At 52.7% G+C, this 13,578-nt stretch overlaps 7 protein-coding genes across 7 annotated transcripts; 2 read left to right on the forward strand and 5 right to left on the reverse strand.

Annotated features, from left to right (window-relative positions):
• Positions 1 to 48: 48 nt before the first annotated feature.
• Positions 49 to 1,050, reverse strand: BJX67DRAFT_374840 (DNA repair protein RAD10; the record flags this gene model as incomplete). The annotated part of the gene is made up of 1 exon (XM_071031607.1): positions 49 to 1,050. One exon carries the CDS (start codon positions 1,048 to 1,050, stop codon positions 49 to 51), a length of 1,002 nt encoding a protein of 333 aa, XP_070882051.1.
• A 64-nt stretch (positions 1,051 to 1,114) lies between these two features.
• BJX67DRAFT_364730 (mRNA-binding ribosome biosynthesis protein NOP4) lies at positions 1,115 to 3,527 on the forward strand. Its single transcript, XM_071030228.1, has one exon. The coding sequence runs from the start codon at positions 1,225 to 1,227 to the stop codon at positions 3,439 to 3,441; it is 2,217 nt and encodes a 738-aa protein (XP_070882052.1). The 5' UTR covers positions 1,115 to 1,224; the 3' UTR covers positions 3,442 to 3,527.
• A 43-nt stretch (positions 3,528 to 3,570) lies between these two features.
• BJX67DRAFT_269461 (putative progesterone binding protein) lies at positions 3,571 to 4,409 on the reverse strand. Its single transcript, XM_071026492.1, has 3 exons — positions 4,171 to 4,409; positions 3,964 to 4,059; positions 3,571 to 3,878 (listed from the first exon to the last, which is right to left on the reverse strand). Exons 1-3 carry the CDS (start codon positions 4,271 to 4,273, stop codon positions 3,700 to 3,702), a joined length of 378 nt encoding a protein of 125 aa, XP_070882053.1. The 5' UTR covers positions 4,274 to 4,409; the 3' UTR covers positions 3,571 to 3,699.
• A 2,106-nt stretch (positions 4,410 to 6,515) lies between these two features.
• Positions 6,516 to 8,308, forward strand: BJX67DRAFT_269696 (putative general amino acid permease (Agp2)). Its single transcript, XM_071026493.1, has 4 exons — positions 6,516 to 6,889; positions 6,941 to 7,676; positions 7,724 to 8,100; positions 8,152 to 8,308. The coding sequence occupies exons 1-4, from the start codon at positions 6,678 to 6,680 to the stop codon at positions 8,189 to 8,191; spliced, it is 1,365 nt and encodes a 454-aa protein (XP_070882054.1). The 5' UTR covers positions 6,516 to 6,677; the 3' UTR covers positions 8,192 to 8,308.
• Positions 8,309 to 8,696: 388 nt separating this feature from the next.
• On the reverse strand, positions 8,697 to 9,532 carry BJX67DRAFT_269445 (uncharacterized protein). The gene has a single exon (XM_071026489.1). It carries the CDS (start codon positions 9,382 to 9,384, stop codon positions 8,776 to 8,778), a length of 609 nt encoding a protein of 202 aa, XP_070882055.1. The 5' UTR covers positions 9,385 to 9,532; the 3' UTR covers positions 8,697 to 8,775.
• On the reverse strand, positions 9,518 to 11,210 carry BJX67DRAFT_269454 (putative JmjC domain protein). The gene is made up of 2 exons (XM_071026491.1): positions 9,722 to 11,210; positions 9,518 to 9,671 (listed from the first exon to the last, which is right to left on the reverse strand). The coding sequence occupies exons 1-2, from the start codon at positions 10,757 to 10,759 to the stop codon at positions 9,651 to 9,653; spliced, it is 1,059 nt and encodes a 352-aa protein (XP_070882056.1). The 5' UTR covers positions 10,760 to 11,210; the 3' UTR covers positions 9,518 to 9,650.
• Positions 11,211 to 13,557, reverse strand: BJX67DRAFT_269453 (putative longevity-assurance protein (LAC1)). Its single transcript, XM_071026490.1, has 4 exons — positions 13,026 to 13,557; positions 12,623 to 12,933; positions 12,287 to 12,574; positions 11,211 to 12,235 (listed from the first exon to the last, which is right to left on the reverse strand). Exons 1-4 carry the CDS (start codon positions 13,153 to 13,155, stop codon positions 11,663 to 11,665), a joined length of 1,302 nt encoding a protein of 433 aa, XP_070882057.1. The 5' UTR covers positions 13,156 to 13,557; the 3' UTR covers positions 11,211 to 11,662.
• Between the last annotated feature and the right edge of the window lie 21 nt (positions 13,558 to 13,578).

The following is a 13,578-nucleotide window of genomic DNA, read 5'->3' on the forward strand; positions in this document are numbered from 1 at the left end:
GAAATCTCTTTGACAATGGGATAGCTCATCACTCGTCTGAGAGCATCCTCAGCCACCGTTCTCTCGAAGCTTTGCGAGGGCCGCCATAATCCCTTCATCCATTTCTTCATCCTGCCCTTGTCGGGACCGTGATACCGACGGTTCATGCGCCTCCACAAGAAGGCGTTCATCCTCATTTTCTTGAGCCGTGTCCGCTGAGCCAGACATAGGAACGCCCCCCTCATTTGCGCTCAGCGTGGTTTGACTCGGCACGGCCCGCTGAGGAGCGGTTCTCCTTTTCGCTTTCTCGACCCGAAAATCCTCCCGTACGGCGCTGCACCACTGCTTGACCTTTTTCTCACCCCACCCAGGCACAGCGCTGATCTGTTCCGGCTGCGCGTTGACTGCGTTCTGTAAACTGCCAAAAGTAGATATAAGGCTAGCGGCGTCGGACTTGTTGATGCTTCGAGGGGCCGTGACAAACTCTACCAGCGAGTCTTTGTAAGATTGCGCTTGCTGTGTGCGGATGGCGGTCGGCTGAGAATGTTCGCACGACTTGAAGAGCTCCAGGTAATGCGCGGCTTCGGGAGCTGACCAGCAAAGGATCAGAGTGAGGTTATTGATAATCGAGGTCTTGGAGAGTTCTTTTAGGCTTTCTTCATGATTCGGGATATCGACGATGATCAAGAGTATGCGCAGTAAATACTTCCCAGCTAGTTGGCGGATTCTTGCATAGACGTACTCGGGATGTAGTCGGTGGTATTTCAGCGATAGGAAAAGCGCGCAGGTGGTAGCTCCGACAACATAGTCAGCTGGTATATCGGCATACTCCCATGGTAGGAATTTGATGTGGTTCAAGATCGGATTTCCTTTTTGTCGTGTCGAAACTAGAATCGCAGAAGGGCCGGATTTGCTTGCGAGGATTTGTGGTGTTGGTTGCTGAACTTTGGGCTGTGGAGTCCGTGCAGAGGTCTGGGGCGTGGAGCTCCCAAAGCTTCGAGAGGACGAAGCCACCTCTGCTTGAATCACCGATTCAAAGTCCGCATCGTCGGCATCGAATTCCCCAGCCATTGTTCTCTTCGCGTCTGTTCTGCACAGGTCAGGATGACGAGGAGCTTTATCTAATCGGAGGCAGCCCGTCACCGCCCCAACCCACTCCGCCCCGAACTTTGTCGACTTGGAATTTTCTGCCGCCGATTTTTGCTCAAGAAACAACAAAAAGACCAAAAGGTACCACGGCGCAGAATGGCCGACAGCGACGGGAAGAGCAGCCCGGAAAATCCTGCTGAGATTTCCAGCGCTGCAGTGGGATCTCCCGATGAGAAAAAACCTCAAGACGAGATGTCGTCAAGGCCGAGGAGAGAACTCTTCGTCCGATCTCTTCCTGTCTCTGCGACCACCGAAGGCCTCGCGGAGCACTTTTCGCAATCCTACGTGATCAAACATGCTGTCGTTGTTATCGACCCCAAAACGAAGCAGTCGAAGGGGTACGGTTTCGTGACCTTTGCCGATGTCGAGGATGCCCGGGCCGCATTGGAGGAATTCAATGGATCGGCGTTTGGAGGGAAGAAAATCAAGGTTGAATATGCGCAGCCTCGTCAGCGTGTAGTTGATGAGGCCGGAGGGAAGAGTGTGCCATCCGCCGCCGCGCTCGAGCGCAAGAAGCAGAGGGAGCAGCAGAAGGGGGATACACAGCCGCCCAAACTCATTGTTCGGAATCTGCCGTGGAGTATCAAGGAGCCTGAGGACCTGGCGGTACATTTCAGGAGCTTTGGAAAGGTTAAATATGTCACCCTACCCAAGAAGGGAAGTCAGTTGGCTGGGTTTGGATTCGTGGTCTTGAGAGGAAAGAAAAATGCCGAAAAGGCCCTGGAGGCCGTAAACGGAAAGGAGGTCGATGGAAGGACATTGGCTGTGGATTGGGCAGTGGAGAGGGAGGTTTGGGAAAATCTACAGAAGGTTGAAGAAAAGACAGAGGAACCGGAGGTCAAAGAAGAATCCGACGTGGACATGGATGAGGGAGGTGTGGGCCTGCTCGATACCGAGCTCGATGATGACACAAGCATTAAAGATGAAGAGAGCGACGAGGATGAAGACGAGGACGACGAGGACGACGAGGACGACGAGGACTTAGATGAAGATGAAAACGAAGATCAGGAAGAAAAAGAGGACGAACGAAACGCCTCTACGATATTCATCCGCAACCTACCATTCACGTGTACCGACGAAACCCTCTACGAACACTTTGCCCAATTCGGAACCCTCCGCTACGCGCGAATCGTCGTCGACCCTGAAACAGAGCGTCCCCGGGGGACGGGCTTTGTCTGCTTTTGGAAACCAGAGAATGCGCATGCCTGCGTACAAGGCGCTCCGAAGCAACAAGACAATTTCCCCGCCGACAAGGAGAATGGGAAGAAGGGCGCCATAATCAAGCAATCGGTGCTGCAGAATGAGAATGCAGATCCCACGGGCCGATACACCCTCGACGGCCGCGTCCTCCAAGTCAGCCGGGCTGTCAGCAAGTCTCGAGCAACGCAACTCGAGGAAGAAGGGGTATCAAAACGGCTCGTGCGTGATACCGATAAACGACGCCTATACCTTCTAAACGAGGGTACAATCTCTACGAAATCGACTCTCTACCAGAAACTCTCGCCATCAGAGATCAAGATGCGAGAAGACAGCTTTAAGCAACGACAGAATTTCATCCGGAAAAACCCCTCCCTCCACCTCAGCTTAACCCGACTCTCAATCCGCAATATCCCTCGCTACGTCACTTCAAAAGATCTCAAACAACTCGCCCGACAGGCCGTCGTCGGCTTCGCAAAAGACGTCAAGGAACGCACGCGCCAGCCGCTCTCTCGCGAGGAGCTCGACCGCGCATCCGAAGAGATGAAAGAGGCAGAGAAACTCCGGAAGAAGAAGGGTGTCGGCGTCGTCCGGCAGGCCAAGATTGTTTTTGAAGGCCGTGAGGGAAGTAAAGTTGCTGAAGGGAGTGGAGCGGGGAGAAGCAGAGGCTATGGGTTCATTGAATACTACACGCATCGACATGCTCTTATGGGTCTTCGGTGGCTGAATGGGCATGCGGTTGAGGCTCCGAAGAATGTCTCAGAGGAATTGAAGGATAGGAAGAAGCGGTTGATTGTTGAGTTTGCGATTGAGAATGCCCAGGTCGTCAAGCGGCGGAGCGAACAACAGGAGAGGGTCCGCAATCTCAAGAAGCGAGACCAGGATGGCGAAGAAGAGAATAACTCTCGAGTGAAGGGGTTGAGGAAGAACGGAGACTCGAAAAATAATAAAGGCCCGAAGAAGAACGACTCTACGCCCAAGGGAAAGAACCTTAAGAGGAAGCGCCCGGATGGTGACAAAGGCCAAGACACAGAAGAGCAAAACAAGTTGGCCAAACGCAACCGAATCATTGCGAAAAAGAGGATGCAGCGGAGAGATCGCAAAGGAAAAGCCTAGTTTTTACTTCTCATCGGAGTTGGGCGAACAAAAGTTACAATACCTCCGTTACATAGACATCTAATCTACGCGTGTACAGAGAATCCATCCGTGTGGGATTATCCTATTTCATCCACAGATAGTGTCCATCTTGATCTAGATAGATTTCGGCCTCATGGAAAGGTACAATCCGCGTAGCGCACAAGAATGAAGAAATGAGGCCGAAGCAAAGCACAGCGACGCCCAAGGCACGGGTATAAGACAAGACGAAGAGAATATTCAGTAGTTCGTAGCATCCTTCACCTTCCCGACGATATTGTATCTCTTGCTGAAGAAAGTGAACCATTCCTCCAGCACTTTTTTCTCGTTCTCGCCGAGGTCGTACCATTCGGGTCTGCATTCTTCGGCTTTGAGAGACGAGCAGGCGAGCGCGCGAGAGGCGTCTTTGCCGGCGAAGACTATGATATTTTATAAGTTAGTACCTGTTCGCTGCAAAGAAATTGCTTGCTTGGTAGAGGACGAAATAGAGGAAAGAAAGCCTACCGTGATACTGTCCCTCACGGCCATACGCCGAGTTACGGCTCACGTCGAAAATGATCCCCTTGATTGCGACGTAGGTAGGGCGGTTGGGATCAGTACCTGTAGGGTGGCGCAAATATTAGCAAGTCAGAACCATTAAATGGGTTATATATTGATACGGCTTCGCATCCACGACAGGATTGTGAAGTGTTGCTGCTGCAGGGAGCTCACCATTGCATTTCGCCAGCTCCTCAACGGGAATTAAGTCGTCCTTGGGAGGGTCGAGCTGGACAGGCACCTTGGGTGCGAACCGACCAGATTCAGTTCCTGTCATGACGACGACGAACGTCTGGTGTTGGGTTAAGTTAAAGGACGGAGAGGCTGGGAATGGGAAAGGAATTGGAATTTGTATGGGCGTGGGGCAGGCGGGGGACCTCAGCGTGCGGCTTCGGGCGCCGAAGGGGAGGGCAACCGGGAGTTCCCTTGTTGTGGATTTTCCGTTTGTTTTGCTCTGATTGAATGAGAGCTGAGAAATCCTTGAAAGGAATTTCGGAGCATTGCTATAGGTCTACGGGGTCTGTTCTGCAGATTGCCCAGGCATTGCGTGATGACTGAACAATGCCGAGGTCTCGAACAACCCGCGAATCTTGACGAACAGCATTCTTCCTCCGTCAACGCGGTTATACACGGCTGGTGGCAAAGATATCTATATGGCTCGACTCCCATCAATCTGATGGGAACCAACACTCCTCCATCTCACGAAAGGCATGGATTCCGGTCCAGAAAAGCAGTCAGACGCCCAACGCCGGCTTCCTTATCCCGCGGAGGGAGCCAACGAGAGTCTCGAGACGTCCAGTCCGGAGAGTAGAGGCCATCAGCGAGCAGGCTCCGCTGATTCTTCTACGAGCGCCGAAGAGCCCGAATTGTCGCATTATCTCCACTACGAAGACAACGCGTGTTTCTTTGCACCGAGTTGGCTGGACCATCGTCGGAGGGATGAGGCTCCGGATTTCCAGACCCCGCGGACCTAGCCGGGACGAGTATGCTCTGTTGTCTTGTTCTGAAAGACGAAAACCGACCTGATAATTCTGTTCGGCAGTTGATCTACTGGGCGCCGCTCAATCCGGGGAACAACGTGTAATTGTAGTCAGGAGCAGGGATTCTTGGGATAGTTGTGTCCTTGAACTTGGAGGCTTCAGTGGCTTTGCGGCATTAGCAAACCCCAAACGCTGGTTTTATTTTGGATCTATTATATATCTGTTCGTGATTCTCCTACCTGAGTTTTGGGCTAGGCTTCGGAACAATTGTGAGACGCTTGATACAAATGCAAACCAGGGCTGAAGAAGTAATTACGTGGGAGTGAGATTCAACTTCCCTCCCAAGTCCAAACGACCCTTTGATTGTTTTATCTGTTGTTGCATCCTCCTGGTATTCAATTTGCCTCCATGCATGCTTCGCTCATGGCGATCTTGCCTCACTCCAGTGTCTGAATAGTTGCCATTATTTGCTTTTGTCTCTCCGCCTTCTTTTCGGCTCCAATGCGTTGGCATGGGAGTAGATAGTGGAGACATTATTGGAGAAGGTGATGGACACGCCAACCGCTTGGGAGACGCTTCGGCTCCCCTGATTTGCCCGAGTCGGCCTGGGGCTTTCGGCAGTGGCTTCATCACTTGAGCTGCTTCGTTGAAGCATTTGATCCATTTCCCTTTTGGGTCAGCCACGAGGCCGGGCAAAATGTGACGGTGAGAGTGGGAGCGAGCCTCGCCTCTCTTTATTGCTTGGCTTTCCTCCTCTTTTCTTTTCTTTTCTTTTTTTCCTTTTTTTCTTTTTTCTTTTTCTTTTCCCTTCCCTTCTTTCCCCCTCCGTTCCGTTTACAGCTCCTCACCCTATTCCTCGCGGTTTCGGGTCGGACGGAGGATCTCCGCAAATCTCCTGGCCCGAGCAATGGCAAAATCTCGTGTGGAATCCGGGAACGCGCCGCTAGGATCTGTTGATGCGGGAGTGTCACCTTCAATCATGGCGACTGACGGCTTGACAAAACGGACTGGAAGCCAGGGTAAATTCGCCGAAAAGGACTCCGTTATCGATAACGGCGCGGAGTCGATCGAAGAGGGGTTCAAGCCGGTCTACGACCATACGCATCGCAAGCTCAAACCCAGGCATGTTCAGCTTATCGGCATTGGCGGTACGATTGGCACGGCTCTCTATATTCAGATCGGTAAAGGGTTGGCAAAGGGAGGCCCTGGAAGTCTCTTTCTCGCCTTCACGATCTGGTAAGTCTTTTCCTTCCATCCTCCTTGGTTCGAGTCGCCTGTCCCCTGCAGCTTCATACAGCCTAGTCGAACCTCCAGTCGAATACACTTGCGAGATGAGGAATGCCGTTGGGCATGATACACGCCAATATCTCCACTAGAATGACCAATTGAGCTCCATGATCAAGACCATCGTGACAACCCGCTAGGATCAACTGGATTGCCTTCTGCCTTGCGCTTTGCTTTTCAGAGCCAGTTTTCTGCGTTTATGAAATCTCCGGTGTCTTATACATCTCTTACTTCTAGGTGCGGTGTTATATTGTGTATAACTGTTTGTACGAATCCCCAATCCTATAGGCTCGGATTCCCATCACCGCCAGCAGCATCCCCCCAGAGCGCCTTTGCCCATCGCAGCAATACGTATCTTTCGGGGCTTTGCCCTACGGTATGTAGTTTACTAAATACGATCCACTAGGTCTGGCCGAAATGGTCACTTACTTACCAATTTCCTCACCTTTTATCCGCTTCGCTGGCCGTTATGTTGACGATGCCTTCGAACTTGCTGCTGGTTACAACTTCTTCATTTTCGAAGCGGCCATGGTTCCTTTTGAGATTACCGCGTGCTGCCTCATCATCCATTACTGGAGCGATGCAGTGCCGTTAGCCGCGTTGATTTCAATCATGATTGTGATCTGGATGTACGTTTCAATCAAGGCGAAGGCAGCCGGTCTACCGCTAATGCTGGTCAGGGTTCTCAACGTATTTGCAGTGAAATGGTTCGGAGAGTCAGAATTCTGGCTTGCTCTCAGCAAAGTCCTCCTCAGTGTCGGCCTGATCCTGTTCACCTTCATTGCGATGCTGGGCGGCAACCCCAAGGGCGATCGATTCGGATTTCGGTACTGGAACGAGCCCGGTGCATTCGCAGAATACTACAAAGAAGGTGACCTGGGACGATGGCTTGGTTTCTTTGCTTGCCTGAGCCAAGCCAGTTTCACTATTGCGGGACCCGACTACGTATCCATGGCGGCCGGAGAGTCCGTGAACCCGCGAGGGAACCTGCCGAAGGCATACAATGGCATGTTTTACCGTCTCACATCCTTTTTCATTCTGGGTGCGCTGTGTGTCGGCATTCTGGTGCCTTACAATGACAAAACGATGAAAGCGGCCTTTGACAACGAAGCTCCCGGGGCCGCAGCATCTCCTTATGTGATTGCCATGGACCGACTCGGTATTCCTGTGCTACCGCACATTGTCAACGCCATGGTTCTCCTGGCGGCGTTCAGTGCTGGAAGCAGCTATGTCTACTGCGCCAGTAGAACCCTGTTCGGACTCGCTCTCGATGGCAAGGCGCCGCGGATTTTCACCAAGTGCACGAAATCCGGTGTCCCCGTCTACTGCGTGGGAATAGTCTTTCTCATCTCCCTCCTCGGCTTCTTGCAGGTCTCCAACAGCGCATCGATAGTCCTGTCCTGGTTCGTCAGCTTGGTAAGGAATCACACCCCAGCAAGTATGAGCACTATCTAACGGACCAGGTCACGGCATCCCAACTCATCAACTTCACAGTCATCACGTTCACATACACACGCTTCCGAAAGGCCATGATGGTACAGGGCGTCCCGCGCGAGTCCCTCCCTTACAAGAGTCTCGGCCAGCCATACGTCGCCTACGTCGCTATGGTCGCAACAACAGTGATGACCTTTGCCAATGGCTACGAGGTCTTCCTACCGGGGTACTGGGACGTGCCAACGTTCCTCTTCTCGTACACGATGATCGGCGTCTTCCCGGTCCTCTACTTTGGATGGAAGTTTCTCCATCGGACGGAGATTCGGAAGCTCGACGAGATAGACCTTGTCACTGGGCTGGATGAGATCGAGGAGTACACGAGGAATTACGTCCCTGAGCGGTCGAGGTACGTGCCCTTGCTGCAACTGTTATGAGAACCGATTCTAACAATGCGCAGCAATATCTTCTCCAGATTCGGCGATTGGTTATTCAGTTAATCACTAGAACAGGATCTAATATTGGATACAACAAGAAATAGAATCCAAGTATTCATGAGGGACGAGTAGAACACCATGCAATATCTGTTGAATGTATAGAAACTCGGGTGTACAAAATAAAAAAGAACGAAGAAAAGTCTTCTTTTTGTGGATGTAAATTCAACAATATTTTCTTTTCCATGAAAATGAAACAGTTGAAACTTTACCCTCTATCAAAACCACCCAAATCCTTGTCAGCCCGTGAAGAATCTCTTGTGAAGGTCTTTTAATTGGCCAGCACCCTTGCTCCCCCGCCTTTGTATCCTTGTACTCTCGTTCTTCAGTCCTCCCCCGCTTGCTCTTGCCATTTTAGGCAAAATATGAGGCTGTCGCAAAGGGAGAAAATACCCTTCGATAGCCTGAAGTGTGGAGTGCAACATCTTCATCCTTTCTTAACTTATTATTTCAGATCTTGGAATCCCTCGCAAGATCGATCACCTGACAAAATTCCACACTCTGCCTTCAGTATACGCGCTGCACCCCATAACTTAAGCTCACAATCATGACCATGATCTATAATATACAACCCCAACCCCAACCCAAATCTACTTAACCTCCTCCCCCTCCTTCCCCTCCGGAGCTCTGCCCTTCAGCGCCTCCATCCGCGCCTTATTTCGCTTCCCAAGCACCCGAAGCGTATTCTGCCTCTCGATCTCTGTCATCTGCGCCCAGTTCGCGATCCGCGAGAGCGTCCCGTCGCCGTTCACGACGAGGGGGCCCAGGTGGTCGAGTTTTACTCCGTCGCCGTTGACGTCGAGCTGTGGGACGGAACTGTTGCTGGAGTCAGCGGAGGAGGACGGGGGGAGGGCGAGGATTGGCTTTTGCTTTTCCTCTTCTGTGGAGAGGGAGGTGTTTGGGGGTTGTTCTGGTGAGGATTCGGCGGGATGCTCGCTGGTGGCCATTGTGGTTGTTGAGTACGAGTTCGCTTGTGTGGCTATTAATATTCTTGAGGTTGTGGGTAGGTTGTGGTAGTAGAGGTTTGTTGCGTGGCACTGCGCGAGGAGAGGTAGTTGTTTTGCGGGTGATGTCCAAGGAGACGTTGATGTTGATGGCGATGGCGATAGCGCCGTTGATGTGGACGCAGCCGCAGATGTGGATGTGCGGAGTCCAGCGAGGAGGTGGAGGAGGGTTGTTGTTGGACGGGACATGCGCATGTTATGTCATGGGAGGTTATGGTCAGAGGAGAGAGGTGGGTTGACGAGTGGATGGATCTTTGGTGTTCTGGAATTTTCGCGTGAGGTCGCCGACCTTGGATCTCGAAGCGGATGGAACCGCTGCCGCGCTGGTGTTGTATCCAATGACTTGTATGATTTATAACCCTTGATTACGATTAATTCGAGAAGCTACATTATAGTTCTGAGTTCCAATATCATGCGCCCCCACTTTCGCCTCGGTACCCTCCAAAGTGAACAGCTTCAAGCTATCGAAACCACCAATTGACCTAAAATATTAGTCGGGATTCTGGATACTTTGAGCAGGATAACAACTCACTGAAGCCGTAACGCTCTGCCCAACCCCCTTAATGCTATGCCACCAACCCCTGGGAATAAAAACCCCATCACCAGCCCCCAGCTCAGCCTCAAACCCTTCAGCCCCCTCCTCCCCCGAATTCACGTCCATACCACCCCCCCAAACAACTCCCTCCAACAAAGCCCTCTCACGCCCGCGCATCATCTCCTCTCCCCGAAAAGCCGCCGCCTCGGGACCCCCACTCCTCCCAAGCTCCCCCCGCACACGCGCGAAAACCCGCATCCCCTCCCACGGCGCCAGCAACCGCACGACTTTCCGCCCGGCAAGCTGCACAAAGAGATTCGGGTTCGGGTCGCGGTGGAGAGGCGTGTACGTTGGCGGGAATCCGATCCACAGGTTCGTGTCGTAGACGTCGCCCCTGCCCGCGTCGGCGACGACGGATGGAGTCGGGAGGTCGGTGCGGAGGTGGCGCGGGAGGTCGAGGGCGTGGCATTGGGCTAGGTAGAGGCGCACTGACTGTGTTTGCTTCTGCGCAGGTTCCGCTTCCGCTTCCGCTTCTCTAATCCATTGCAGGAAGAGGCTGAGAGGCGCGTGGAACGTGCGGAAGGTCTCGGTCTCGGTATCTGTATCCGTATCCTGGGACTCCTCCGTCCCCGAATCTTTCGATTCGGCGGCCTGCGCCTGTGTAAGCTCGAGCGGGACGAGTGCGTCTGCGCCATGCTGCGCCAGGTACTCCGTATCTAATCGCGCGATGTTCGGCTCGGTCGGGGAGCGGTAGAACCAGCGGTCGTAGGCGGGGATGTCGCGGAAGGATTGGCGGGGGAGGATCATCGGGCGCTCTGGGATGAAGCATCGCTCGCGGAATGCCGGTATACTGGCATCATCGAGAACCTCGAGGGGTTTGTAGCGGGGAGTTGAGTGGGAGCCGTAGTGTCGTCGTGGTCGTCGTCTAGGGTGGACGGGACTTGAAGAACGTGGGAGGGCTGCTGAGAGCCAACGGGGCTGGGGCTGGGGCTGGGCCCGTGGGCTACTGTGCAAGAGACATTTCTGCGCCTTCATCGGACGGGAATGCCCACGAGGTTCCAAGGTTGTCTTTGATAGTTACTCCTGGTGTCGACCGAAATAGCTGGCGTCCTCTGAGCACGGGCCATCCTAGCTCCTTTGCTGGTCCACCAATAGGTTCGCTTCTCAGTAGGTCAGGATGATCAAGCTCCTGGAGTAGAGTGATATTATTCTACCGGGTTACAGAGCGAAAAGAGCCTTTAATTGCGCGGCGGCATGTATTCAAGCAGACAATAGCACTGCAAATACTTCCGCCTGCGTTGATCTTATGACACTACTGCATACTAAGGTAGCAGACAGGCTCTTCCGCCAGGGGGGATATACTAGAAGAGTCTATTCCTCTCGAATCTAATTACTAGCTCTAATACCCACCTGCAGTAAACTGGTTGTTCTAATTTGGACTAGCCTCGACGAATAAAGAATGGAGTTACTCGCAGCATCTGATATTCACTTAGGGATCTGTAGGGCTTGATAACATAGAGCCACCCAACCATAAAGATTCAAACAATCAGCACGTACAAAATGCAAGCAGAAATACAAACAGAGTGGGTATATCACTTAATTATCTCACTAAACCAGATACAAGGATAGACACGGTATAAAGAACCGCAAAGATAGTAATGGCCGGGCACACCTCGAGCAACGAAAAGAGGTAATCAAATCCATCCGACCAGGCAGACAGGAACGGAAAAGCAACCAAGCCGCACGATATAAGGCCAGACGGAAATTGGTATCAAACGTATACGATATCGTTGAAAACGGACAGAAAAGCACAGCACAAGAGTTAGATACGGATATGCTTCGTGTATTCATATTTTCGGGTCATCGGATGTGTGATAGAATGGGTATGCACAGCTTGATGGCGAGGCGGAGTTTAGAGGGAAAACAGACGCTGGGCAGTTAAGTAGGTTTGTCGCATCCGATACGGCCGAGGAGCGCCTTGCGATCGCTGCGGCCACGGGGTCGGACGTGTCCGTTCGATCGGCGCCATTCGGACGTGGAGACTTCCGCGGGAACGGCGCTGCCGTTGGGGACGTCTTTGGGGCTGCGGACCTCTTCTTCTTCGTCTTCATTTTCGTCGTCGCTGCGGGTGTCCTCGGCGTTTCCGGTGCGGAGAACGCCGACGGCCACGCGGATAACCATGCTGAACCAGATAAGGGAGAGCACCTGCAACGCCAGCAGGGGGGACAGGAAGAGCCATTTGATCGTGCGGTTCATGCAGATAGGACCATCAATGTTGAGGAATGGGTAGAAGAGGTAAGTGACCTGGTCCGGGTATCCGTTTGTCGAGATCATCTCTGCGGTGGTTCCGGAGTAGCAGCCATACTGCATTGCAGCGGGGACATCCTTGAAGATGGACCAGCAAAGCATCGGGTAGAAGATGTGGCGTGATATCAACCAGACGACCATGAACACGCCGAATGCGATGTTACAGCTCAGCTCGAAACCCAGGTATTTGAGCATCTTGGCGATCTACGCCAGTTAGTGCATTCCAATCGCCGACAGGTAACAGGGAAAACGTACCGGTAGGAGAAGATCCACCACATCCATTAGACTCAATACCACATTAGAAACATTGTAGAAGCTGTAGATATATGCCGAGGCGAGCAGACTGCTGGTGATGAAGTGGTGGGTCAACATCTGATAGTGGTCCTTCCTCCGCTCCTCAATGTTAAGGACGAAAATCTGCTGCAGCCAAAACGCAAGCTGCGCCAGAAGATACCACTTCAACGAGCCGGAGACACCTCTTGCAGGCCATTCCGCCCAGATCGCCTTGAAGTCACCCCAGTAGTTTGACTGCGACCAAATATACTAAGCACAGTTAGCTGTTGCCTTTGCTCAGGCAGAAAAAGGACGAACCATTCCGAAGGTCCAGAAGAACCCATAATACATGCCCATCCAGCCCTGCTCCGCAAAGCGGATTGACGCCTTCCGCTTCAACCCAAGTTTCTGGGCCATCGGCTGGAGAACCCACTCAATCGCCATGGCACGGATTGCCGTGAATGCAAGTACAGAACTGGCGACAAAGTAGACGTCATCGCGACCTTGAATGTACAGTCCTTGAGTGGGCTGGTAGTACGAGAGCTGAAAGAACGGCGTGGTATACGGCGAGAGCGAGGGGTAGAGATGGTGGACGGCCAATATCATAGACAGAGTCGTCAGTGAAATACCTGTTGAGGGGTCGCCTCGATTAGTGAGTCGCGGTTTAAACCAGGGGGGAAAAAGAAGGGAAAAGCTTGAGCTAGGGAGAGATCCTGCGTACCGATCTGGTTGGATACCACCCATTCTCGGAACGTGGTATCTTTGGCCGGTCGGTGCGAGTGCGATGCGGTAGTAACGCAGGCATTGAGCTCCGTAACCGCCTGTGGCGGTGTGGACGTGTCTACGGCCATAACGAGATTGAATATGTTCAGAGCTCCGGGCGCTGAGGACAAGAGCGTCGGCCTCCGCAAAGGGATACGGACAGCGGAGCGGGATCAACGACAGAATCGGAGAATCAGAGCATCCAGAAGACGAACTCGTGTCGTCTGGTCAGAGTGATAAAACGAGCGTAAACGTGGTTCCCGACCACTGTAGGAATCTTTGGGGTCGACTGGCTCTAGAGTTGAGACGGTGGTGGTGATGGTGTCTGTCTGCAGTTTCTTCTGCGGGACGGGGACCACTGGTGGTTGAGGAGAAGCGTCGTCAGCCGAAGGTCCTTCTGTTTCACCTTTGTCGTAGGAGAATCAAGGCGCTGGAGCTGGAAGTTCAGAAAGAGGGAGCTGAGGAGGCTTCCCAGAGGTACAGAGGCACCGCGATGAAGAAGAGGGGAACTC

The sequence above is a fragment of the Aspergillus lucknowensis genome, assembly GCF_044049455.1.
Source record: "Aspergillus lucknowensis strain CBS 449.75 chromosome Unknown BJX67scaffold_57, whole genome shotgun sequence".
Classification (NCBI taxonomy): domain Eukaryota; kingdom Fungi; phylum Ascomycota; class Eurotiomycetes; order Eurotiales; family Aspergillaceae; genus Aspergillus; species Aspergillus lucknowensis.